Here is a 27962-nt window from a genome sequence, read left to right as displayed (position 1 = left end):
GTTAAAAATAAAAATAGTTAAATGTATTAAAGTAATACATATTAATAGTCAAAATGAATACTATGCAATAAAAATGAAAGTAAAGTAGAAATGAAATGTTTCCTCCTTATCCCCAGAGATAATTTACAGGTTTAGTGTACATAAACCACAAAAATAAATTATAGACAAAAAATAAATTTCTAAATAAGATCATACTGTACTTGCTATTATGTAACTTCTTAACAGTACATCTTGACTATATTGACAAGGGCAGCACCTAGTTAAAAAGAATGAGGAAAAACCTTTGTGTCTACATGGTATCACTATAATATCAATGAGTATAGAAATGATTTTTTAAAATTATCAGTATATATGAGTCAACCTCATTTTTTCACATTTGGTTTTGCCTGAGTTTACCAAGTTTCTTAGCCTGTAGATTAAGGGCTTGGTACATATCCAATAAATAGACTACTGAATATTGGAGGAAGTGCAAAGGAACAAAATGTGTTCTTTACTCTGAAGGAGCTTATTTTAGTTGAACATGTACAATTACAACACATTTAAAAACAGTGAGAAAATTGAAATCATACATACTAAACCTTGAATTGCATGACATAGATCGTCGGTATAGTAAGAGGTGGAAGAAAAATAGGTCTAATGGGTTTTTTGAGCAAATTATAATTGAACTGAAAGGGCAGGGGATTAATATTTTTTGAGTATCTTAGGTATTTCATGTGGCATTTTCCTGAATCTCTCTTATCATTTCTTTTAGATATTGTAGGCATATTAGAAGTAAGGAGAAAGAGGCTCAAGCAGTTTCTCCAGATTCACATGGCTAGAAGTAGTACAGTGAAGATTTATGTTATAGTGGTCACCAGTTTTCTTGGGGATATGTTCCAAGACCCCCAGCTGATGCCTGAAGCCAAATTGTACCAAACCCTATAACTTAGTGCCTTTTCCATCTTTAAGCACTTACAATGCACTGTGGCTATAACTTTTGCGTTACTTGAACACAACTATTGTGTTACCACTGATAACCAAGATGGCTACTAAGTAAGTATAGGCAGATAGTATATATAGTTGTAAATAAATTAAACAAAGGGATGATTCACATTCTAGAAAGAACAGCAGAAAAGTGTAAGAATTTATTATATTCCTTAGAACAGATTGCAATTTAAAACTTATGAATTGTTTATTTCTGGAATTTTCCATTAGTGTTTTCACACCATGGTTGACTACAGGTAACTCAAACTATGGAAAGTAAATTGTGGATAAGAGGGAACTACTATGTTCAGTTTTATGTCAAGTACATGCTCTTTCCACTGTACTTGAATGATGTGGACAGTATAATGTGAGGAGAAAGGATATTCTAGGTAGATGAAATAGGAATGAGAGCTCCAAGGAACATAATGAGGGTGGTATTTTCAAATATTCAGAGTATATAAGTGCTAAACCATTAATTATGCTTTTAATTATTTAACTTAGAACATTGTATGTAATGTTTTGAGGTATCATTTAGAAAAGTAGGGGTCAGTTCATAATATTGATTATATTTGAGAAGATAGGATGGTGATTTTCTTTTAAGGGGGTAGATGAAATACTAAGCATTAAACAACTTTATGTTAAGAAATGATTTGTGGACTAAGGCCAAGCACAGTGGTGCATGCCTGTAATCTCAGCTATGCAAGAGGCTGAGGCAAGAGGATTACAAGTTTGAGGCCAGCCTCACCAACTTAGCCGAGACCTTGTCTCAAAAAATAAAAGGGGGGCTGGGGATGTGGCTCAAGCGGTAGTGCGCTTGCCTGGCATGCGTGCGGCCCGGGTTCGATCCTCAGCACCACATACAAACAAAGATGTTGTGTCTGCCGAAAACTAAAAAATAAATATTAAAAATTCTCTCTCTCTCTCTCTCTCTCTCTCTCTCAAAAAAAAAAAAAAAAAAAGAAAAGAAAAGAAAATACAAAATGAGGGCTGAGGTTGTTGTTCAGTGGTAGAGTGCTTGCCTAGAATACATAAGGCACTGGATTCAATCCTCAGCACTGCATAAAAATAAAATAAAGATATTGTGTCCACCTAAAACTAAAAAAAATACAATAAAAAATAAAAAAAATAAAAGGGGCAGAGGATATAGCTTAGTGCTGAAGCACCCCTGGGTTCAATCCCTAGTACCACACACACAAAAAAGATTTGTGGGCTGGTGGTATAGCTCAATGGTAAGAGCAATTGCTTTTTAACATCTTTAAAGCCCGGGGTTTTAGCCCAGTAACCACAGGAGAGAGAGGGAGAGAGCATGTGTGAAAGCACATGCACACAAGTACTTTGTGAAATACCTGAATTGAAGGGGAAATTAAAATAAAACAAAATTAAATTTAAAAAAAGATAGCATCAGTAAGATTTGTGTGTGTGTGTGTGTGTGTGTGTGTGTGTGGCTATTCCCAAATCATTGCTTATAAATGACTTTTAAAGCATGACCTTAAAAGTCTTCATTTTGGAATAAAAGTTAAAATGACATTATTTTAATGTTATTTATTACCTTTATAAATTATGACATTTAAAAGATAAATATATCCTTGTATAAGCCAGACTCCTGAAGTTGTTTTATTTATTAGTTGTTTCTTGTAAGTCATACAATATGAAAAGGCTTTAAGTTGTGTCACTACAGTTTGTGTGTGTATGTGTGTGTGTTTGTGTGTGTATGTGTGCGCACATGCACTGTATCTCCACCCCTTTTTACTTTTTGAGATAGGGTCTCAGCTAGTTGCTGAGGCTGGACTCAAACCTTGCAATCCTCCTGCCTCATCTTCCTGAGTAGCTGGGATTATAGGTCTGTGCCACTGTGCCTGGCCATTACCACAATTTCTTGAAGAAAGTATGGGTAGAGATAGGTATGTGTATTCATGTGTGTACTCCCACACACACCACCCTTTTTCCCCTTAAGGCGTCTACTTTCAATTGTTTAGCTATTCTTCCAATAGTTATTTCCATATTTCTCAGTTTTTAAATCACATATACATATAAAACTCTTTTTAAATCACACATTTGCCATTATCTAGTGATTTTCTGTAAAGGAAGGTGAGAATTTCATGTTTCGTACACTTTAGCCCTCTCTCCAACCATTTCTCAGTTATATCTAAATTTTTAGTTAAATCATGTCCAGTATTTTTATTATGATGACCATAATAAATATTGTTCACTGATGAGCATAGTACCATGGTATCAATATGTTTTGGATACATTTTCTTTTCTCTTTTTTTCCATATCTTGCAATTAAATATTTTTAGCCTTTAAATTTTTGTTAAACTCTATAGCAAAGTCTTTCTACACCTTTCCATAGCCTTTTAACTAGATTTTCTACATGGTAAAACTTGTCAGATAATCTAACAATTTAATATTTAATCTTTTTGCACGAAAGATTGTCAAACCTTCTTGAAATAATGTTCTGCTTTATTTACTGTGAGTGGTTGCTCAGTACTGAACAACTATTATCCTGATTGTACCAGGATATGGCTCAATGGCAGAGCACTTGCCTAACCTGCTTAAGGCCCTGAGTTCTACCTCCAGAACTGAAAAACAAACAAAAAACTATTTTCCCAGGACTTTCCTTTATTTTTGTATTGTGTTGAATGTAATGTTTTTTGCATACTTCATTTTCCTTCTTCTTAAATCTCATATATTGGTGAATTCTTCCTGAAGAGGAGAGAATGGTAAATAATTTTTTTGATGTTGCTGGTCTTTATTCTTGATAAAAGAATATCTATCTCATGCTTGATGAAAAGATTAAGTTTAGAAAATTATTTTCCCATGATATTTAAAACCATTATTTTAACTTTATTCTCCTTCCACCCCAGTTTTAGGATATGGTTTTATTTCCATCATTCTGAAATTTCATAGGTCCCTCAGAGTATTTTTTTCCTGATCTTTGTGCTGCTTGATGGTGGGCCCTTTTTTTTTTTTTAAGAGAGAGAGAGAGAAAGAATTTTTTTTAATATTTATTTTTTAGTTATCGGCGGACACAACATCTTTGTTTGTATGTGGTACTGAGGATCGAACCCGGGCCGCACACATGCCAGGCAAGCGCGCTACCGCTTGAGCCACATCCCCACCCCCCCTTTATTCTTTAGAACTGGAAATTTTTCTTGTATTTTTCTTTGATTCCTTCCCCTCTCCTTTCTCTCTGTTCTTTTGGTGAAGTTTTTATTAGATGAATGTTGTACATTTGAAATTAATTTTATAACAATCTTGACTTTTCTATTTAATGTATGTGTATATTTTGTTTTCAGTTCCACATTTACTCAACTTTGGCATTTGGGTTTTTTGTAATGGATTTTGCTGTGTTATTTTTAATCTTTTCCTGGATTTTATTGTTGGTTATATTTTTTCTAAAGATGCTAATTATATTCTCTTTACTGTTTTCTCCATTGTATTATCTCTATTTTTCTTTAAGATCTTTTCATGTGGTTTGTTGCTTGGGTCTTTCACATAGTAGGTTTTCTTCACATTTCTGGTGCTCATTGGCTGTCCGTGTGTGTGTGTGTGTGTGTGTGTGTTATTTGGTACTAGGAAGTAAATCCAGGGGTGTTTAACCACTGAGACACATCCATAGCCCTCTACTGTATTTTATTTAGAAACAGGGTCTCACTTAGTTACTTAGGGCCTCGCTAAGTTGCTGAGGCTGGCCTTCAACTTGTGATCCTCCTGCCTCAGCCTCCTGATCATGCACCACCACTCCCAGCCCATAACCATATTTATGAATGAACACTAAAATTCTTCCTAAGACCTCTGTGTGCTTAGTCAGAACTTACAGCCTGATGGTATTCACAGTATGTTATTTGCTTAATTTCTTCCAGTGAGAAATGTCTAATGTGTCTTAGTATGGAATAGACTTCATTAATGTCCTTATTTTCAGTCTAGGGCCTTATCCCTGCTTTGCTCTGTGCTTAGTATTCATGAATCTGTATCAGTGTATTTCCTACCTATTGCTTCATATTTTTAGTTTATCTCCCTTTTGTTAATATAGGTGGATTTTTTTTCAGATAATGATTAGGTACAGTCCTTTTTGTAGATATCGTAGTCATATAACAAACTCACTTTGGATTTGATTTTAAAATGTATTGGCTACTGTTCTCTATCATCTATTGACCTAGCCAAGTTTTGTTTTTACTAATTTAGATCTTACAGATTGAGTTCTGAGTTTTTTATTTTTGCTACCATGTACTAATTACAAATATCAATCTAGTAATTGCTTTATATATATTAAAATACATCTTACATAGCATGTTTTGTATTGCAAAACCAAGTATTTTTCTTTTTGAAAATAAGAGTTGTTTCTCTCTGCTTGAAAATTAGATAATTCAAAAATGGCAGAACTCTTCATGGAATGTGAAGAAGAAGAGCTGGAACCATGGCAGAAGAAAGTAGAAGAAGCTCGGAATGAAGATGATGATGATGAGCTGATCTTTGTTGGAGAGATATCAAGTTCAAAACCAGCCATTTCAAGTAAGTATTTACTTCAGTGAAATTTCATAAAATGTCTGTTGTTTCAAGTGGAAAAACCTTTGGTTGCATTAATGTACTTGATTTACATGTTCTTTTATTGGAACTGGAGATGAGAAGAAGGGTAAAGGTTAGTAAGAACTTGTGATAATCCTGATGGGGATGTGGTTGGGATGGGAATAAGGAGGTGAGAGGTTAAAATATCATATGTGAGAAAAAAAAATAATTTAATTAACTAAGGATTAAGATCACTTGACAACATTATAGGCCTTTTAAGATTAGAATTCCTACTATTTATGGATACATTATAATTATTATAGTGGGATTTATTATTCACTAATATAATTTAGTCAGTTTTATTCACCAGCACACACCCCACAGTACTCCTGGTACCCTTCCTCTACTTTGCTTGTCTCCCTCTATTTTCATGAGATTCCTCTCTTCCACCCGTTTTTTTTTTTTTTTTTTCCTGTTTTTCTCTCTGGCTTCCACATATGAGAAGATATTTGACCTTTGGCTTTGAGTGTGGCTTATGTTGCTTAGCATAGTGCTGTCAAGCTTGGAGTGGGACTGTAGCTCAGTGACAGAGCACTTGCCTAGCATGTGTGAGGCACTAGGTTTGATCCACAGCACCACATTAAAAAAATAAATAAAGGCATGATGGCCATCTACAACTATTAATTTTTTTTAAAAGCTCTATCGATTTTCCTGAAAATGACATAATGTTCTTTAATGGCCGAAAAAAAAAAAAATTCTATAGTATATCCACTGTATCCATTCAATTGTTGTTGGATATCTAGATTGGTTTTGTAGCTTGGCTTTTGTGAATTGTGCTGCTGCTATAAACATGAGTATGAATGTATTACTATAGCATGCTGACTTTAATTTTTTGGATAAATATGAAGAGGTATAGCTGGGTCATTCCTATCACTAGGTGATTCCATTTCTTATCGTTTTAGGAACCTCGTACTGATTTTCATAATGGCTATACTAATTTACAATCACACAAGTGTCTTAAGTATTCTTTCCCCCACATCACTGCCAGCATTTGTTATTATTTGTATTCTTGGTGACTGCCATTCTGACTGGGGTGAGATAAAATTTTAGTGTAGTTTTGATTTGCATTCCCCTGATTGCTAGTGATATTGAACACTTTTTAATATATTTCTTTGCCATTTATGTTTATTCTTTTGAGAAGTGTCTGTTTAGTTTATTTGCCCCATTTATTGATTGGGTTATTTGTGGACTCTTTTTGGAGGTAATTTTTTTGAGTTATTTATATATTCTGGATATTAATTCTATGTCAGAAGAGTAGCTGGCAAAGATTTTCTCCCATTCTATAGGCTCTCTCTTCATTCTCTTTAAGTGGGAAATGCTAATTATTAATGGAGCCAAGTAGTCTGGATTTTTTCTTTTTCTCCCTTCAGCCCAGATGTACAGAAAATGAAGTATTTGGAATGCTTTGCTTAAAATATCAAAATATACTGAATAAGTTTGTGTTAGTGTGTTATAGTGATTCTCACATATAGGCAACTGACTCATCAAAGTATCATCTTGATTCATGGCTATAAAATGTATAGGCACTGCAAGATTATACAGTCTCTGTTCTGTGTGCTTACATGTGCTATATGTACCTTCTGGCTACACCCATCTTACAGCAAGTCAATTGTAGACGACTATTAATAGCACTGAACTAGAATAGTGTCTATTCATTTTAAATGATTCTAACAAAAAAGGAATTGGACAACAGTGGAGTTTCTTTTCTAAATTATTAACTCAGAATTTAAATGTAAATAAGTTTATTGGTGTTTTATGTATAAATCATAAAATACTTTTAGCAAATGGAGTATGAACTAAATGTTTACGTAGAAGTACCATAAAGTGCAGGAGGGAAGGTACTAAAAGTTTGTATTCAGTAGACTCCCAACCACAGAAAAAGTAGAGATAACTCTTTTGAGGGAGTGGATACTGGGAATTTACCCCATGGACAGTTTGCCATTAAGCTGCATACCCAGCCCTTTTTATTTTTTATTTTGAGGCAGAATCTCACTGAGTTGCTGAGACTGGCCTTAAACTTGCAATACTCCTGTCTTAGCCCCCCAAGCCTCTGGGATTACAGGCATGTGCTACTGGGCCAGCAGGAATAACTCTTTAATCATTTGAGTAAATACTTATCTTGAAATTTCTGAATGAAAACAATACCAAGTTTTTTGAATCAACAAAGAAGTCAATTTTCCTGGAAAAGTTCTGTAGTGATCAGAAAATAACCCTTTGTGTGACCCTTTAATTTGTATAATTATTTTGTGAGATTAAGTTATTTTCTTTTTTGAATGAATACTTTTAATATTCTATTGAACATAGTCTTTAATCCTTATAACAAGGGCCTGCAGTTTACAGCCTGCCAGCCAACTCTAACCTGCCTCCTACATTTTTTTTTTGTTCTTTTTAGTTATAGATTTGGTTCTTTTCTACTAGGAGATGAAAAAGGAAAATTTCCTATTCACATGGGTGCAGTGGCACATGCCTGTAATCCCACTGACTATAGGCTTTGGCAGGAGGATTGCAAATTCAAGGCTAGACTCAACAGTTTAGCAAGTTTAGCAAGTGTAGCAAGGCCCTAAGCAACTTATTGAGACACTGTCTCACAAAGTTAAAAAAAAAAATTAAAAGGGCTGGGACAGTAGCTCACTGGTCAAACACCCTTGGGTTCAATCCCCAGTACCAAAAAGAATTCTTATTTAGAACTCAAGAGTAATGGTACTGTATACACCTATAATATCAGTGACTCAGGAGGCTGATGCTGGAGTATCACAAGTTCTAGGCCAGCCTAAGCAATAGCAAGGTCCTAAGCAACTTAGTGAGACCCTTCTCAAAATAAGAAATAAAAAGGGATGGGGATGTGGCTCATTGGTTAAGCAGCCCTAGGTTCAATCCCTGGTACCAAAACAAAAAAGAGTAATGGTACTGAGTAATCAAGCGCTGAGTAATCCAATCAGCTCACCCCTAATGAAACTTCTAGGCATTTAGCAAAATAAACGTGGCATAGAGATTGAGGAAGGTCTTGTATTTAGTCACAATCTTGTCACTATTAAGGGAAAGAAATATATTTCTGTTATTGGTTATATATGGATATACTTTTGGAAAAATTTTATTACTTTAATTTATTTCATTAAAATAATGAATTTTAAAATAAATATTATTTTTATAGATATTTTGAACAGAGGTAATTCCAGCTCATCTTCAAAGGGAATGAAAAATGACTCACTCAATTCAGGTACAGTATTAATGTACTATTTTAACATTAAAATAAAGTAATTTGACAGAATTGATTATGTAGAAATATATTCAATCTATGGTATAATTTTACATATAGGTATTCCTGGTTTATTCAAGTCTACAAGTCAACACTACAAAGACCCAGCATCAAATCCAGTGACTGCTTTGCCTAGATTTCATCCTGAATCTAAATCTTCACAGAGCTCTGCTATTGTTCAGAATACATCTAAACCTGTAAGTGTTTCTGAAAATGCACAATTGGTTCGGACACATACTAGATACCAAGTTAAAATTATGAACTCTCATAGCTAGTTACCATTCCATTATAAGTATAATTGCCTCAGAAAATGTCACCACTTTTATGATATACTTCAACCAATACCCAGAATAATAACTACAAAACTAATTATCTACCATGTTAATAAATCAGGTAGCTTAAATAGGTATAGTATTAAAAACTATGCAATCTAAATATGAGTTAAAAAGTACAATTAGTGAGCTGGGGTGTGGCTCAAGCGGTAGCACGCTCGCCTGGCATGCGTGCGGCCCGGGTTTGATCCTCAGCACCACATACAAAAAAAGATGTTGTGTTCGCCGAAAACTGAAAAATAAATGTTGAAATTCTCTCTCTCTCTCTCTCTCTCTTTAAAAAAAAAGTATAATTAGTAATGAATATTGTATTGTGGCAATTTTACTTAATTTTTTATTGTAAAGGACACGATACCTTTATTTTATTGATTTATTTTTATGTGGTGCTGAGGATTGAACCCAGTGCTTCCAGTATGCTACATCTGAGTCACAACCCCAACCCCTTTATTTTAATTTTTAAAAAATATTATTTTTCTGGGCACAGTGGCACATGCCTGTGATCTCAGTGGCTGAGGAGGCTGAGACAGGAGAATCACGAGTTCAAAGCCAGCCTCAGCAACTTCGAGGTATTAAGCAACTTAGTGTGACCCTGTCTCTAAATAAAATACAAAATAGGGCTGAGAATGTGGCTTAGGAGTCAAGTACCCCTGAGTTCAATCCTCGGTACCAAAAAATATATTATTTCATTGATACATAGTTGTACATATTTGGGAGGTATGTGATATTTCAGTACATGCATACAACATGAAGTGATCAAATAAGAACAATTAACATCCATCTCCTTAAACATTAATCCTTTCTCTGGGTAAGAAGCATTTAAATTCTTTCTTCTAGCTATTTTAAAATGTACAGTGAAATATTTAATAGTCATTTTACTGTGCTATAAACACCAGAACTTATTCCTGTTAGCTAATTGTGTTTTTTTAAAGATGTGTATATGTCTTTTTTTTAAAGAGAGAAAGATAGAGAAGGAAAGAGAGAGAGAGAGAGAGAAAAAATGAATCTTTTTTGTAGATGGACACAACCCAATGCCTTTATGTATTTATTTTTTTATGTGGTGCTGAGAATCGAACCCAGGTCCCGCCCGTGCTAGCCAAGCGCTCTAGCGCTGAGCCACAATCCCAGCCCCTAATTGTGTTTTTATACCAATTTCTGACTATTCCCTCTCCCCACTACCCTTCCCAGCCTTTAATGATGCTTATTCTTCTACTTCTCTGAAATCAACTTAAGATTGTAAACAGATATTCTTAACTGAGAAAATTATTCCAAAGATTTTTATTCTGAACATACTTTCATTTTTCAGTTTTTTAAACTTAACATAATAGGTAAAGTAATACCATTTAGGGGTCTGTTAATATGTACAGTTCTTTGTGATATTGCCATATAACATATATGTATCATATATGATATATATATATATCTTTCTTAGAACATTCCTATGAGGTAGGCACTATTGTCCCCATTTTATGGTTGAGGAAAGAGGCATAGAGAGGATAAATGATCCACTCAAGGCCACAGAGCTAGATATGGGATTTTGATCCAAGTTAACCCTGAGTTTTAAAAATGTGCCTATTCACAAATCTGTATGTATATTTAAGTATATTTTTTTTAAAATGAAAGCATTGCTTAAGGCAGTGGTGTTGTGCACAGAACCTTGAGGTTTCTGAGACTCTTTAAAGTGTCCAGGAGGTTAAAGCTATTGTCATGACTCTAAGAAACCTGCCTTTTTTACTGTGTTGACATTGTAAAATTCTCCAGGTGATTATATTGTACATCCAGGGTTAAGAATGATAGATTCAGCTGGGCATGGTAGTACACACTGTAAGCCCAGTGATTCAGGAGGCTGAGACAAAAGGAATGTGAGTTGAAGACCAGCCTCAGCAACTTGGTGAGCTCATAAGCAACTTAGTGAGATCCTTTTCTCAAAAAAAAAAAAAAAAATGTGGCTGGGGACATGGCTCAATGGTTAAGTACCCTGGGGTTCAATCCCTGGTGCAGAGAGAAAAAGAAAGAAAATGATAGATACATATTTTCAAATAAATTGAGAATCCTATTAAGAGTTTTATTTAATTTTTTGAACTATTTTATTCTCTCTGCCCCAACAATGAGGCAGGAAGAGAGATTAGGATCACTTTTAAAGTCAGTGCACTATAGTTTATGGGCAAAGTCTTTGCATTTTGGCAGACCTGGATTCTAATTCCACCTACTGCATCAGCAATAAGCTGAGTTATAGTGAGAACCTTATTTAACTGCACTAAGCCTGAGCTTACCTATTTATAAAATAGGAGATTATATAAGGTCTTTATTAGTATTATTGTAACAACTACTTAGTATAATACATGTACTATGAGTAAAGCAAGTACAACTGGGCATGGTGCTGCACACCTGTAATCCCAGCAGTTTGGGAAGTTTAGGCATGCCTGTAATCCCTGCAAACTTAATGGGATCCTGTCTCAAAATAAAAAGGGCTGGGGGATATAGCACAGTAGTACAGTGCCTCTGGGTTCAAACCCCAGTACTGCCAAAAATGAAAAATAAAAATAAGAAAGAAAAGGAAAGAAAAAAGGCAAATGCATTTTAAATTATTGGTGGCTATTATTTCTGTTGAAAAGAGAAATGACTTGAAACTCAGAAGTGAATTTTCCAAAGTTATATAGTTTAAGTAAATAGACAGGTCTTCTAAATCCCAGTATATCACCTCTTCTGATACCTTTTTGAATCATTATGAGACATAAGAAATTTCTAATTGGAGAATTATTTTAACAAGTTATTTGTCAAATAATGTGTCTGTACTCTGAAATTATGGTACTTAATTGATCATATTTGTCATTTCAGAAACAGTTTAAAATATTAACTTTATTTTGAGAACTTCAGTTAGAGAACTATTTTTGGAAATTGAAATGAATATTTTCCATTTTTAAGTGCAACTATTTAGAGAAAATACCTTTCAGTAAGATTAAGTATAACCATTATTTATACAATAAATATAAAAGCTTATGCAGAAATCTGCCTGTTATGCCTCAAATTCTAGAGATGGAATGGTTTGGGTCACTTAATATTTATCTTCTTAACAAACTAACATCATTAGAAAACAGTAGCAGAGTAAAATTCTTACAATCTACTCAACTCAACTTCTAAGCACAAAACAAGCAAGCGAAATCTTTATATTCCCATTATAAAAGTCATGTATATGGGAGGGGTTAGAAAACAAAGAAGATATACTGTTGTGTGACTTTTGTTCTGGTACATGGTTAGTGTGGTATATAGAGTATAATAACCAGGGCCATATTAATATTGGTTTGATAACCTATTCCTCATTTTTCATTGAACACTGCATTGAGAACATATTTCTTTGTCAAAAGAAAAAGATATTTCTCAAAAGCATGATGGTGAATGATAGTCTATCATTTAATTTATTTAACCATTCTCCATTACCAGATATGAGCTTTTATTTCTTACTTTTCTAAATAATTCTCCATTAAACATTTCATTTGAATATCACAAATTCTTAGAAGTGGAATAATTGGATTAAAGGATATGAACTTATGAAAGCCCTTGAAAGATACTGCTAAAATTTTCTTAGAGAAAAGTTGTACCAAGCTGGGCGTGGTGGCACACACCTGTAATCCCAGCAGCTTGGGAGGCAGAGGCAGGAGGATTGTGAGTTCAAAGCCAGCCTTAGCAAAAGCAAGGCACTAAGCAACTCAGTGAGACCCTGTCTCTAAATAAAAATACCAAATAGGGCTGGGGATGTTGCTCAGTGGTTGAGTGTCCCTGAGTTCAATCCCCAGTACTAAAAAGAAAAAAGAAAATGTATTTATCGTCTCTTAGAATAATTTAAAAACAAACATAGAATATAAGGGAAAGAAAGAAAAGTTGTACCAAAATATAACCTCCATTTTGGGCTGAGGTCGCGTGGTTTAGCGGTAGAGCGCTTGCCTAGCACATGGAAGGCTCTGGGTTAGATCCTCAGCACCACGTAAATAAATAAAATAAAGGTATTGTGTCCAACTACAACTAAAAATATAACCTCCACTTTGCCAATAATATTATTAATTTTAAATTTCAACTTTTAGTTTCAAGCTAATTTTAAATTTCCAGAAAAATTACAAAAATAATGCAAGGAGTTCCCATATAACCTTACCCAATAAGGGTTAATTTTGGCAGAAACTAGTAATTACCTTTTTGTTTTATAGTTTATAGTAATTTAATCAATAAGGTTTTCTTCATTATGTTGGCACACAATTAAATTTGCCATTATAAAAACTTATGAAACAAAATTTTATCTATAACTTTTTACAGGATTTTTCAAAGAATTCGTCACAAGTTGAATCAGATGATTCTTCAGTCTTATTGTTTGGCTCGACCCAGGATACAACACCACTGTCCCCAGGTATACTGAAAAAATTTTGGAAGGTTTGGTTTAGCACTTTTTAATAAAAATTACAGAAGGAGGCATGATGAATATACATAGGGAATTAAATTCTATCTTGAAGTCCATACATTTTGTTAATTTTTTGTGTGTTTTATAAGAATAGAGCTAATCATTTCTTATTTTTTCTTTTTCTTTTTTTTTTTTTTTTTTTTTTGGTTTGTACTGGGGATCAAACCCAGGAATACTTAACCATTAATCCACATTTCCAGTCCTTTTTTTATTTTGAGACACAGTCTCAAGTAAGTTGCTTAAGGCCTCATTAAATTGTGTGAGGCTGGTCTTGAATTTGTGATCTTCCTGCCTCAGCCTGTTGAGTCACTGAGATTACGAGTGTTTGCTACCACATCTGGCTAGAGCTAATCATTTCTGAATTCCTTTCTTGGGTGATTTTATGTAAAACCATATTTAATAATGGAATTTTTTCTATTAAGTTTGCTAGCATGTATTCTTTGAACATATTCTCACATGGAACTAGCAACGGGTTTAAAAACCTTGGTACAATTTCTGTGAGTTCAAGAAGTCCTCTAATGCTCTAAATATTTTTAAAAATAAAGTATTAATTATTTGCAAGTCCATTAGTATAAGAACAAATGTATAGTTGATTCCTTATTAGACTAGTATCTTTCTGTTCAAATGAATGATGTGTAGATATTGTAGTTAAATATCATCATAGAGTAGTATTATAAAGTGACAGAACTAAAGAAGTAGTGATTTGCACATGATACTCAGTACATACCCATTGAAGGAATAGTAAAATTTTCTAATTGAGTAATAATTACAGTTCTTTGTCTGCCATAATGAAGTTCTTCATTAACCAAAATAAATTATTGTGCCAGTGAAGGAATTTTATCTAGCTGAAAAATTCTCTATAATCAAAGAAATTACTATTTCTATATTAGCTAAATTGATATATTTCATTAAATAGAGAAAGTGACAATTTTTTTCAGTACTGGTGATTAAATTCAGGGGCATTCTACTACTGAGCTATATCCCCAGCCCTTTTATTTTTTATTTTGAGACAGTTTCATTAAAATGCTTAGCCTGGCCTCCAACTTGGGATACTCAGCCTAAGCCTCCTACTGAGTAACTGGGATTATAGGCCTGAGCCACCCTACCCAGCTCACAAAAATTTTTTTTATGTTAAAACATTTTACTAACAAATTAGTATACAACATTTATCAAACCCAAACTAAAAATTTATAGTAATATTAGTGCCCAAAGTATTTTCCCATTTTTTTTAATACTTGTTTGATGTTCACCTGTCTAGGTATCTAGTTAAATACCCATGAACCAAAATAAATAGGGAGATAAAATAGTTGTCTTAAATCTGAATTTACAAAGCCCATTGTTTATTTATAGAATAAGTCTGAATTTCTAAAATTTCTAGTGGTTAAAGACAGTGACTTCTAGCTGGGTACAGTGACTCATGCCTGTAATCCCAGCAGCTCAGGAGGCTGAGGCAGGAAGATAGCAAGTTCAAGACCAGCCTCAGAAATAAAAAAAAAAAAATGACCAGCCTCAGCAACTTTATCAAGGCCCTAAGAAACTTAGCAAAACCCTGTCTCAAATAAGAAATGAAAAGGGCTGGGGATGTGGCTCAGTGCTTAAGTGTCCCTGGGATCAATCTCCAGTATCCCGCCCCCCCACAAAAAGACAGTGACTCCTATTCTTACTTTAAAAGTTATTATATTGCAGAGAGTGGAACTTTGCCCTGAATGATAAACACTGCTGTTATAGTTGGCTAGGAATATATATATATATATATATATATATATATATATATATATATATATATATATATTTAAGCCTCTTTTTTAATGATTTTTGTTGCCTTTATCAGGTCACCTAAGCTCTTTACACTTCAGTTTTCTCACGTTAAAATAGATACTTTTACTTTTCTCACATAATGCATTCATTCTCTAGATCTGAAATGAGCCATTTGGAGATAAAATTGCTTATCTCATGGCTTTTTTTTGAGGCCTACATAAGTGATAAGTGAAAACTGCATCATAAGTTTTTAAATACTTAAACTGTTTTTTATAGTGATAATTATGAATGTTTGTATGTGGTATTTGTTTAGAAGCATGATTATTGAACTTGTGTCCAATATGATCATAGAAGCTTCTTAGAGAAAATTGGATATGAACTTGATTTTGTTTTGTTTTGTTTTTGTGGTACTGGGTGGAGATTCTCTGTGCTTTTATTTTTCTTTCTTTTGGCTTGGAATTTTTGGGCCTGACTCCTTTCATGATAACCTGTTTAAAAGAAAGTGTCTTTAGAATTTTCCTGCATAAAATGTATTTCATGAATTTGCTAAATATATATAGTCCATAAAAGCTGTTTATACAGGGCTGGATCTGTTGCTCAGTTGGTAGAGTGCTTGCCTTGCATGCACAAGGCCCTGGATTCAATCCACAGCACCAAAAAAAAAAAAAAGCTGTTTGTACAGTTTCTACCTTTTATTTATATAAATTATCAGCATGATTTTTTTTTTGGTCATTTGTATAACACGGTAATTCAATTATATTACCTTTAGCCCCAAGGTAATTTTTATGTGATTTTTAAATATAAGGCTATTTTAGTAGTAATGTTATGTAATAGTCTATACTAAAGTGTTTATAAATATCTTTCCCACTATTTAAATCTTTGTAGACATGGATCAATCTTCCTTTGGATTAAAACGTCCTTCTACTTCTAAAGTAAACAGTGTTAATCCAAAAAAGCCAAAAGCCAGCGAAAGTGTTTCCGAAATAAATCCCTCATCTTCATTGTCTTTAAATAACTCCCCTTCAGAGGCATCTTCCCAGGTTATGGTATCAACAACAACAGGTAAGTATGAAATCTGGCATATGAAAAAGAAATTGTATTATTTACAGAATTTTAGAAATTGTGATGAATTTTACAATGGTTAGTGGTTATTTAAGGTTTAAAAAAAAGACGAATTTGAGTCATTAAAGTCCTTAATCTATTTTAGGTTCAAATACCTCAACTCAAAATAAAACTGGAGTACCTTTCCTAAGATCTTGTCCAAAGTGCAATATTCAATTCAATCTTTTGGATCCTTTGAAATACCACATGAAGGTAAAGCTTTTTTCAAAATTTGATTTTTAAAAATATGTACAAATCCATGAAAATATTCAGGATTGATCCATAGTAAAGCTGGTTTGTTCATATATTTAGATAATAAATCATCTCATATTGGTATTTCAGTATAACTCAAGTAAAAATTGATATTTGTAATGATTGTATTTATAGAAGATTATAAAATCTTCCCATTCCTAAAATTTAAAATTTTTTTGAAAATTTAGTTCATGTACATGCCACAGTGCATTCATAGTGCACTTTAATTTTAAATGAAAATAGTGTTAATCAGAATGCTCTAGTGACCATATCATGCCATTCTTCAAACTTTTTGTAAAGCAGGAATTTTGTTAGGCACTTGATTCTACATAAAACTTAAAATTCCTTTTATGTATTTTTAAAAATATTTTTTAGTTGTTGATGGATCTTTATTTTATTTATTTGTATGTGGTGCTGAGAATTGAACCCAGTACCTCACGCATGCTAGGCAAGTGTGCTACCACTGAGCCACAACCCCAACCTTCTTTTTTTATGTGTTTTTTATCCATTGTGACAAATGCATGCCACATGACTTGTTGAAAATCTTAGTTTTCCCATTTAATTTTCAACAGACTTCTAATGATAGGACATTGTATATGAAATGATAGTTTTAACTCAATCTGGAATATACTTTATATAGTTTCAAGTGAGTTCTAGCTTTTCAGGAAACTCCTGAAATTAGGATTTAGGTGATTTTCAAAGTACTAATGAAGGTGTGGGATTTAGGAGAAACTCCACTTAAAATATTTTAGAAGATATTACAGTATTCTGTTTTGTCTGTATAAAGATAGTCTGTATTCTCTTTGCATGCCCAGTGTAAATGGCACGAAGTGGGGAAGGAAGCAAGAAAAAAGGTAATGTAGATGATATATGGGAAGGAAGGGATGAGAAGAGTGCAAAGCAAAGAAGCAACTTAGGAAAAGGTACTGCTCACTATTCTGAAGATTGGCATATTTTTATTGAAATTAAGCATTTTACAAAAAAAGAAATAGGGGGAAAAGCCGTATTTTAAAATTCCAAATACAAATCTTTTGGGGGGCAAAACTATTGAATAGATTACTATACTTGCTTCCCAGAGTGTATTTGAGAAAGGTGAATCCAAGTCTCACATTATCAATATTTTCTTTGATATTTTCCTGTTCTAGTTTGTGGTGATGCTCTTTAGGATATAGGTGGATATCTCTCTCTTTTATAATGTCATTGTGAATGTACCATTGACATTTTTTAAAAATACCCTTTTTATCTTATTGTTTCATGCTTTTCATCTAAATTCCATTTTATGTGAATTTTATGTGATAGCAAGCTTACAACCCTTGCTTTTTTATTGTTTGCATTTACCTGTTATTTTCTTATTTTAGCCTTTTATTTTCAACCTTTCCAAATCACTTTATTTTTTGTAGATTTCTTATTTTCACTAGTTTCTTTTGTAATCCTACATGAAAATCTTTGTTTTCATTCATTTAAGCCCATTTATATTCATTGATAGGAGAGATTTAATTGGTAAGATACATTTAATTGGTTTTGGTGCTGTTTTATTTTATTATGTTTTATTTTTTGAGTCTTTTATGTTGTACTTATTTTATGTGTACATAGCTTAGACTTTAGGAAAGTTACTGTTTTCCACCCTAACTTGTTTTGTTATATAGGCTTGTCCCTTTTTTAAACCACTTTACTGAGATATGTCAAGAAGCTGTACATACGTCGTACATACAATTCAGTGAGTTTGGAAATTAGTTTACAGCTGTGAAACCATCTACAGTCTATGCCATAAATATATTCATCACCTTAAAAGTTTGCAGCTGCCCATTATATTATTTTTGTGATAAGAACACAACATAAAATCTACCCTCTTGGCAATTTTTTTAAGTATGAAATATAATATTGTTAACTGTAGGCACTATGCTGGTATAGTAGGCCATTAGGGCTTAGTCATGCTGAATAACTGAACTTTCATACTCTTTGACTAATACTAAACTTCCCCATTTGCTCTTTCTCCCAGGTCATGGCAACTACCAGTCTATCCTCTGTATTAATAGTTCAACTATTTTAGATTGCCCTATTGCTGATTTATTTCACTTAATATAATATCTTGCAAGTCTATCCATTGTTCAAATGGTAGAATTTCTTTTTTAAGGCTGAATAATATTCCATAGTGTGTGTGTGTGTGTGTGTGTGTGTACACACCACATTCTCTTTATCCATTTGTATTTAGATTGCTTTTAGGTCATAGCTATTGTGAATAATGATACAATGAACACAAGATTGCAGATTTGCCTTTGAAATCCTAATTGCAATTTCTTTGGATATGTACCCAGAAATAACACTGTTGGATTTTTTGGTACTTGTTTTTAATTTTTGAGGAACTTCCATATGTTTTTCCACTGTGGCTGCACCAGTTTATATTCCCATTATGGGTATACATTTTCTCCACATTGTCACCAACACTTATCTTTTGTCTTTTTGGTAAAGTTTGAGGTGATAATTTGTCATGGTTTGATTTGTATTTCCCTGATAATTAATGTTGTTGAGTGCCTTTTCACCTACCTGTTAGCTATTTCTATATCTGCTTTTCAGTTAGTTTAAGAAAGGACAAAATATATTATAACTTAAGGAAAATTACTACAATGTATAAAATTATTCAGTTCCTGTATCCATTTTTAAATCAGTTTGGTTTTTTTTTTTCTGTTGACTTATAAGGTTCTTGTATGTTTTAGATATTATCCTTTTATCAGATCTGTGGTTTGTGAATATTTTCTCCTATTTATTTTTGTTTTTAAATGATTCTAAGAGACAATAAATAAATTTTCTTTCTTTCTTTGTTTCTTTCTCTTTTTTTTTGGTACTGGGGATTGAACGCAGGGGCACTCACCCACTGAGCCTCATCCCCAACCCTGTTTTGTATATTATTTAGAGACAGGGTCTCACTGAGTTGCTTAGTGCCTTGCTTTTGTTGAGGCTGGCTTTGAACTTGAGATCCTCCTGCCTTTGCCTCCCAAGCTGCTGGAATTACAGGAGTATACCACCACGCCTGACCCTGAATACATTTTCTTATTGAGAAAAAAGGCTTATGTATGAAAGTATTCCACAATAGGATCAGTTTATGTGAGGTTTTGATTTTATTCATGAGATAGACTTCCCTGTCTAATATTTAAGCATTCAAGATAGAATGTGTTGAGGTTTGCAAGATATAATTGATGCTTCTTTCTTTGTGAGACATATCTTCTAGCACCTTAACTCTGGAGAATGGCAAGTTAGCAATGCTTAGAGTCTGCTTCCAACCAAGCTTACTAAAGTACTACTTTGTTATTTAATAATTAAGCTTATACATAGTCATTTCAAACAACCTTTTCTTTAAGCTATATATTGCTGCAAATATGAAATATATTATTTTTGGCCAAGAAGCAAATTATTAAGTATTTACATTTATAAATATATAAGTCAAATATTTAGATATCCCTGACCTTAAGGACTTCAATTTGTTATTGAAGCTATTTCTTTATCAATATAGTAAGTATTTATTGTTAGAATTGTTCAAAATTTATAAAAGAAAGCCAACATTTTGGTGAATGTCATTCCATATATATTGCCACACACAGTTTTATATGATCTGACCCTAGATGTAAACACAGAATTCATTTTTATTTATTTAAATATTATTTTAATTGTAGATGGACCCAATATCTTTATTTATTTATTTTTATGTGGTGCTGAGGATTGAACCCAGTCCCTCACACATGTGAGGCAAGTGCTCTACCACTGAGCCACAACCCCAGCCCAAACACAGAATTCATTTTTGACCTTTCATTTTTAAAAGAGATATAAAGAAGGCTTTTTTCCCCTTCTTTTTAGCGTTGTTGCCCGGACATGATAAATAACTTAATGGAAAGTGTTAAAACAGAACTTTCATGTGCCGAAGACAAAACTAATACTGGTTCAGAGAAAGGAAAATTGATCATGTTAGTTAGTGACTTTTATTATGGAAGACATGAAGGAGCCATGGAAGAAGAACCGAAGACTTACACAACCTTTAAATGCTTCAGTTGCTTGAAAGTTCTTAAAAATAATATTAGGTATGTAAATACTTACTTACAATTGTTTCACAATTAGATACTACAATGTATAAAATCCTGAATTTTGGAATATGAATATTATATTATTTTTCTTTCCCACTCTAGGTAAAACAGTATGTTGAAAAGATTTTGCCCTCTCTTTATTTTTTCTTTTTATTTGTAGATGGACATAATACCTTTATTTTATTTATTTTTGTGTAGTGCTGAGGATCAAACCCAGTGCCTCACATGTTCTAGGCAAGCCTCTACCACTGAGCTACAATCCTAGCCCTTTTGCTCTCTTATATTTTAGTAGTAATACTACTATTATTAGTAATACTTGTATTACTCCTGGATCTCCATAATCATATTTTTTCAGTTAGTTTAAGAAAGGACAAAATATATTATAACTTAAGGAAAATTACTTCTTTGCTATCTATATAACAGTGAACTAAGAGTATTGTAACATGTTTTTATTTTCTAGTTGCTTGTGAATCTTACATACCTTTTTTTACATTTTTTTGTTGTATATGGACACAATACCTTTATTTTATTTATTTGTTTTTATATGGCACTGAGGATTGAACCCAGTGTCTCACAGATGCTAGGCAAGTGCACTACCACTGAGCTACAGCCACAGCCCCTTACATTTCTTTATATCACAAGAAAAAATACATTATCTAATCTAACCTCCATGCTGGTCTTATTTAATGCTCAAATTTTTCTGTTTGTACTTAAATTTTTTAACATATTTACCTATAGAGATAGTGATCTTTTTTGGTGGTCATCTTTTAGAGACATTCAAGATTTATGAAACATGTTTGCTTTGATTTTATGATTTAATACATTTAAAAACAGATTTAATTTCCAGTGAATTTTAAAAAATTTACTTATTTATTCTAATTTGTTATACATGCCAGCAGAATGCATTTCAGTTCATAGTACACATATAGAGCACAATTTTCATGTCTCTGGTTGTACACAAAGTAGAGTCACACCATCCAGTGGAATTTTAAAGATTTTATACCTGTATGCTTTAAATTTTAAGAACATGTACTTTGTAGTCTTTGAGTTATGTATTACATTACATATCTTAACATTTCAAATGAGGTAGTAGCAAAACAAAGTAACAAGACATCTCAATAGGTATTTTTCATTGCTTGTGTAGCTGACATTTATATTAAGTGAGGTTGTTTTCCTAACATTTTATGATAAAAATGTTTGAATATTCAACAAAATTAAAAAATTTTACAGTGACCATCTTCTGTTTATTACCTCAATTCTTTTTTTAAAGAGAGAGAATTTTTTTAATATTTATTTTTTTAGTTTTCGGTGGACACATTTTATTTTATTTCTGTGTGGTGCTGAGGATTGAACCCAGCGCCCCGCGCATGCCAGGCGAGCGCGTTACCACTTGAGCCACATCCCCAGCCCTTATCAACACAATTCTACCATTAACATTTTATTATACAAGTTGAGTATCCCTTATCCAAAATTCTTGGCACAAGAAATGCTTCAGATTTGGGATATTTTATCAGATATCCCATATATCTGATATAACTTATTTGCATATATCTATAATGAGATGTCTTGAATTCAAGACCCAAGTCTAAACACATATTTTTTTTTGTTTCTCATGTCCCTATACACATAGCCTAAAGGTGATTTTTATATAATATTTATGGTGTACTTGGCATTTTGCCTGTGACTCATCATATGAAGTAAGGTGCAGAATTTTCACCTTATGGTATCGTGGTGCGCAAAAGTTTTAGATTTTGGAGCATTTCAAATTTGAGATTTTCAGATTAGGGATGCTAAGCTTGTACTTATTTTACCACATATCTATTTATTCATAGAACCATTTGATTTTTTGGATAGTTTTCAAAGAAATTGCAGACATTTTCCAAAACCAAAGGAATAAAGAAGATATTGCAAGGTGTTTCATAATCAACTCTAAAAAGAAGCAGTGTTTTGAAGGTGTAAAAAAGAGATAAATTTTAAACTTTCACAATGATTGCTATCTAGTCCACCCTGTTTTAAGATTTTCTTTAGGAACTTATAGTGAGTTATTGTAAGTAGTTGACCCATTCTTAAAATTGTTGCTTTGATTGAAACTTTACTTTGAAATTCAGCTAAAAGCTTCAGTACACTCTTCAAAGTAGGTATGCCCATTTATTGTATACTCTGTGCCTTAAATGACATTCTGTAAGAAAAAATGAACAATTTTTTTTAAAGAGAGAGGGGAGAGAGAGAGAGAGAGAGAGAAATTTTTAATATTTATTTTCTTTTTGGCGGACACAACCTCTTTGTTTGTATGTGGTGCTGAGGATCGAACTCGGGCCGCACGCATGCCAGGCGAGTGCGTTACTGCTTGAGCCACATCCCCAGCCCAACAATTTGTAACAACAGTAAGCCAGTATCACTAAATAAAGCAAAAGGTTCTTTTAATTATTATTATTATTTTTACATGCATTTTGAAACCAAGATACAAATACATACATATATATCTTCAAAATCTTCAAAAGATTTCTTTCATGACTCCATAGCTACTGTTGGTGGTAGTTTCTATAAGTGTTTTATTTTGAAATGTAAATAGTATTTCATGTGTTGAAAAGAAGCCTACTATTTTTATTTACCCAGAACGTTTTGAAACAAGATGAAAAGAAAAAATGTTTAGTGAGCCACTTAATGAATAAAGTACACACTTTTTTGTGTGTGATGGGGTCCTGCTGTTTTGCCCAGGCTGTTTTTTTTAGAGGACTTTAAGGCCTTGGAGATATTATTTTGACTTAGTCAGACAACTGTATTTTTAAAATTTAAGATCAGACATTTATTTGTGAGGTTTCTCTCTGGTTATAAATCTGAATCTTTGTACCTGTTGACAATGATTTATAGGTTCATGAACCATATGAAGCACCACTTGGAACTCGAGAAGCAGAATAGTGAGAGCTGGGAAAACCACACCACCTGCCAGCACTGCTACAGGCAGTATCCCACGCCCTTCCAGTTGCAGTGCCACATTGAGAGTACTCACACTCCCCATGAATTTTCTAGTAAGTGACAATCCTTGAAATTATGAATATTACTGATTTTGATCATCTGAACTATGAAAGAACCTTAAGAATCCTGATGGTAAAATAGACCTTGAGGGTAAAATTTAAAAAACAGTTTTTAACTCTTATACTTAAATAAAATTTGTTACTAAAATTGAAATGCCTCTTGTAAACAATTCATTAATATTTGTATATTTTTGGTTCATCTGAAAAATGTGGCTAAAACTAGTAGTACACTTCCCTCAGTGATGTTATGAGAATTAAATAAGCTAAATAATGCCCTTAGAACAATGTTAATAGTGATAGAATTATTAGAACACCCTCACTATTATTTCTACCACTATTACTGTTACTTCTTGTTGTCATTGTTACTGATGTACAAAATGCATCCTTTTTAAATATACATCCTTAAAATTGTGTGATTTTTTTCCCCCACTTGCAGCCATTTGCAAAATCTGTGAATTGTCATTTGAAACAGAGCATATTCTTTTACAACATATGAAGGATACTCATAAACCCGGTGAAATGCCATATATTTGCCAGGTACACAGATTTTTTTGTATACTTAGGTGTCTATTTAATTTTCAGGTGCCATGAAATAATGTTGTTCTTTGGATTTTTGACCATTTAAGGTAGTTATCGTACTAAAATTGAAGAGTCTCTTCATTAGTGAAAACTCCCTTGGGGGTGGTAGGCTAGATTTGCCTTGTGGGCCATAGTTTGTTGACCCTCATGTTCTGGTCAAAAAGATATCCTGCTGGAGAAAGAAACCTAAAGGCTTATCATATTAGGGGAGAATGTAGACATTACAGGAAAACAGGAAATGCTTCTAGTTATAGAGAACCCAATTACATGTTTTGGGACCATTGTTTTTCCAGAATTTAAAGTGACTGTCAGTAATAAGAAAGCAAGGTAAGGATAAATTGCCACTGTTTCATAGCCTTTAAAAATCTAAAGAAGAAAATACTTTTGTGTATAGCAGGAAAAACTTTACAGAACAAGAGGCATCAAAGTTTGAAAATTCAGGTCAAGATGGGGATGGTGAAAAGAAGGGAATCTAGCTATGTTTTGGAATATACCCCTAACTTTGAAAGATAACTCTTCAGTTTCAGAGTTATCTTTATTTCTTTTACTAATATGACTCTTGGTTGCATAGACAGTAAAGCTAAACTAGTAGTTCAGAATATTCTTTTTTTTTTTATTTAAAGAGAGAGTGAGAGAGAGAGAGAATTTTTTTAATATTTATTTTTTAGTCTCGGCGTACACAACATCTTTGTTTGTATGTGGTGCTGAGGATCGAACCCGGGCCGCACGCATGCCAGGCGAGCGCGCTACCGCTTGAGCCACATCCCCAGCCCCAGAATATTCTTAACAAGTACCTCATCATGGCTAATTTGATATCATTTTATGCAAGTTATAAAGCTTCAAGTTAAACTAAAACTTTTTTATATTTTTAGGTTTGCCAGTTTAGATCTTCAACATTTTCTGATGTAGAAACTCATTTTAGAGCATCCCATGAAAACACGAAGAACTTGCTGTGTCCATTCTGCCTCAAAGTTAGTAGAATGGCAACCCCCTATATGAATCATTACATGAAACATCAGGTGAGATTTAGTAGTTCGTATTTGTTTGCTTTGTTTTGATGAAATGTTAGACATATTAGAACATTGGTTAAATTTCTTCTGAACAGGAAGCAAAGTTGCTCTGAAAGACATAATTAATTTACAGTTTATGCTTGTGAAACTCATTTCTTTCCCTTGCCTGCTTTCTGATGATGTTGACGCTTATATACAATAAAAGTTCTGAAAGGTAGTTAGAAAAGGAACCTCAGAATAGAGGGAAAGGGGAAGATGAGTGGAATATTCAGGTTGGATATTTTGGGGTCCAAGAGTGGTAGACACAGGAATGATTTTGAAGGTGGTTATCAAGAGTAGGGAAAAGAATATGTGAACCAAGGAAGCTTAAGACTGAGGACTCATAACCTTCTGTTTTCCTTTTTTCCTCCAACCTTACTTCTACTTCCCAACCCACTTTCTATTACTGGAAGACCTATGGTTGTCATCAGTGACCCAGAATGGTCTCTTATAGCAGCTGATAGCAAAAGAAACAGCAGTGACCCTTATTACCAGATATGTGAATTATGCTGGAGAACTATATTTAGATTGCAATTCTTTCCTGTATGACTTTGTACAGTTCTGCTATGTAATTTCTATGATACCAGTATTAGTGCTTGTACCTTTCCCTTGAATTCTCATTTTTCTCCCCACTGGTTCTTTTCCTGAAACAATTAGACTGTCACTTGGGCTGAAAACTTTCATGAAGCAGTGAGCCTGTTCTTAGATGTTTAAAAGAGTAACAGTGCTTCTGTCAAAATCAGAAGTCAGTGAATTTACTGAATCTGATTATGTAATCAAGCTTTGCCTCCTCACTGATCAGCTTATTATATTTTCTTATTATTGACTGCATTGTCATGGCCAATTTATTAAGTACTGGTGCTAATATGGGTTTTGGTTATGGTCATTAGATAATCATGAAATCAACTTGTAGTTGTTAATTGAAAAAAAATATTAAAGAATTTTCAGACACATTCAGGATTGTCAATGTTACCATTGCCATGGTACCAATGTATTTATTTTTTATCCTGGTCAGCTACCATGTTCTTAAGAAACTCTGGCAAAATCTTTCCATTCAAGGATTTCCCCAACAGTGTTCCATAAGGTATTAATAAGTATTCTCACAAATTGTTCATAATAAATTTCACAAATGGATGGGTTTACAAAATTAGTAGGATTTTTTGCTGTGTTTAAAATCCAGACTTTTTAGAGCTTTTAATATCCTAACAGAAATTATAAATCTTGGGCTGGGGTTGTAGCTCCGTGGTAGAGCACTCACCTAGCATGTGTAAGGCACTGGGTTTGATCCTCAGTACCACTTAAAAAATAAATAAATAAAAGTATTATGTCTACCTACAACTAAAAAGAAGAAGAAAATATAAATTTGAGGTGCAATGGCGCATGCTTGTAATCCTAGCATCTTGACAAGCTGAAGTAGGAGGATTCCAAGTTCTAGACCAGCCTCAGCAATTTAGCAATGCCCTGTCTCAAAATAAAAAGGTCTGGGGATGTGGCTCAGTGGTAAAGCAACCCTGAGTACCAAATATATATATATATAAATCTTCAAGTAGGACACAGTACATAATATTCCCTAAACTTGTTAGACCATTCTACCTTTTTTGTTGTTGTTGTTTGTTTGTTTTGATACCAGGGATTGAACTCAGGGGCATTTGGCCACTGAGCCACATCCTCAGCCCTATTTTGTATTTTATTTAGAGACAGAGTCTCACTGAGTGGCTTAGTGCCTTGCTTTTGCTGAGACTGGCTTTGAACTCATGATCCTCCTGCCTTAGCCTCCTGAGCCACTGGGATTACAGGTGTGTGCCACTGTGACTGGCTTCTACCCTTCATTTGAATAATACCTATTAACATTTCTTAAGGAATAGAATTTGAGAAACACTATTCTTTGTGCTCTGTATTTCAACTTTTGGCTTTTGATTTTGAAAAGAATGAAATAAAAAGCAGTACTCTCCCTGCTTCATAATGAGGCTTTTAGCATAATTCTTTCCTTTGCTTTACTAGGTTCCAGAGTATGTGGATATAGACATGGAGTGAGTGATACATGCTTAGAAAGGTAGAAATTGATAGATAGGCTATGTGGACTGTGTCTCTTTAAGTTCTTTATCTGATCTGTAGTCACTCTAAATTCCCTAGTTCATATGTCCTAACTTACCAGGTGTGTTGGAAAGAGTTATCCCAGCAGGTCTGAGTTGTCTGATGAGGGCCTGCTTCTTGATTTATAGATAGTCATCTTATCACTGTGTCCTTACATGAAAGGGGTCCCAAGAGAGCTTTCTAGGGTCCCTTTTATGAGGACACTAACCCCATTTATGAGGGCCTCAGCTTCATGACCTAATTACCTTCCAAAAACCCCACCTCCCATGCTATCGCATTAGAGGCTAGGATTTCAGCATATGAATTGGGGTGAGACTTAAACATTTGACCCATCACAGGAGTTCAGTTTCTTTTTTCTTTCCTTTTTTAAAATACATGGACACAATATCTTTATTTTGTTTTTTATTTTTATGTGGTGCTGAGAATCGAACCCAGTGCCTCCTTTGTGAGGCAAGTGCTC

General features: G+C 33.5%; 1 protein-coding gene across 1 annotated transcript in view; it reads left to right on the top strand.

Annotated features, from left to right (window-relative positions):
* The window catches only part of Znf280c (zinc finger protein 280C), a 63164-nt gene that overhangs the window by 8917 nt on the left and 26285 nt on the right, over positions 1–27962 (top strand). Inside the window, exons 3-12 of the mRNA XM_077106813.1 lie at positions 5326–5475; positions 8681–8746; positions 8846–8982; positions 13420–13510; positions 16205–16381; positions 16527–16633; positions 20522–20742; positions 23617–23774; positions 24217–24317; positions 25232–25378. Coding sequence (XP_076962928.1) covers positions 5326–5475; positions 8681–8746; positions 8846–8982; positions 13420–13510; positions 16205–16381; positions 16527–16633; positions 20522–20742; positions 23617–23774; positions 24217–24317; positions 25232–25378 — 1355 coding nt within the window. The remainder of the gene's footprint in view (positions 1–5325; positions 5476–8680; positions 8747–8845; positions 8983–13419; positions 13511–16204; positions 16382–16526; positions 16634–20521; positions 20743–23616; positions 23775–24216; positions 24318–25231; positions 25379–27962) is intronic.

Source organism: Callospermophilus lateralis, chromosome X (assembly GCF_048772815.1).
Source record: "Callospermophilus lateralis isolate mCalLat2 chromosome X, mCalLat2.hap1, whole genome shotgun sequence".
NCBI lineage: Eukaryota > Metazoa > Chordata > Mammalia > Rodentia > Sciuridae > Callospermophilus > Callospermophilus lateralis.
The sequence above is the reverse complement of the archived record's forward strand: the minus strand, read 5'-3'. Positions and strand labels throughout refer to the sequence as shown.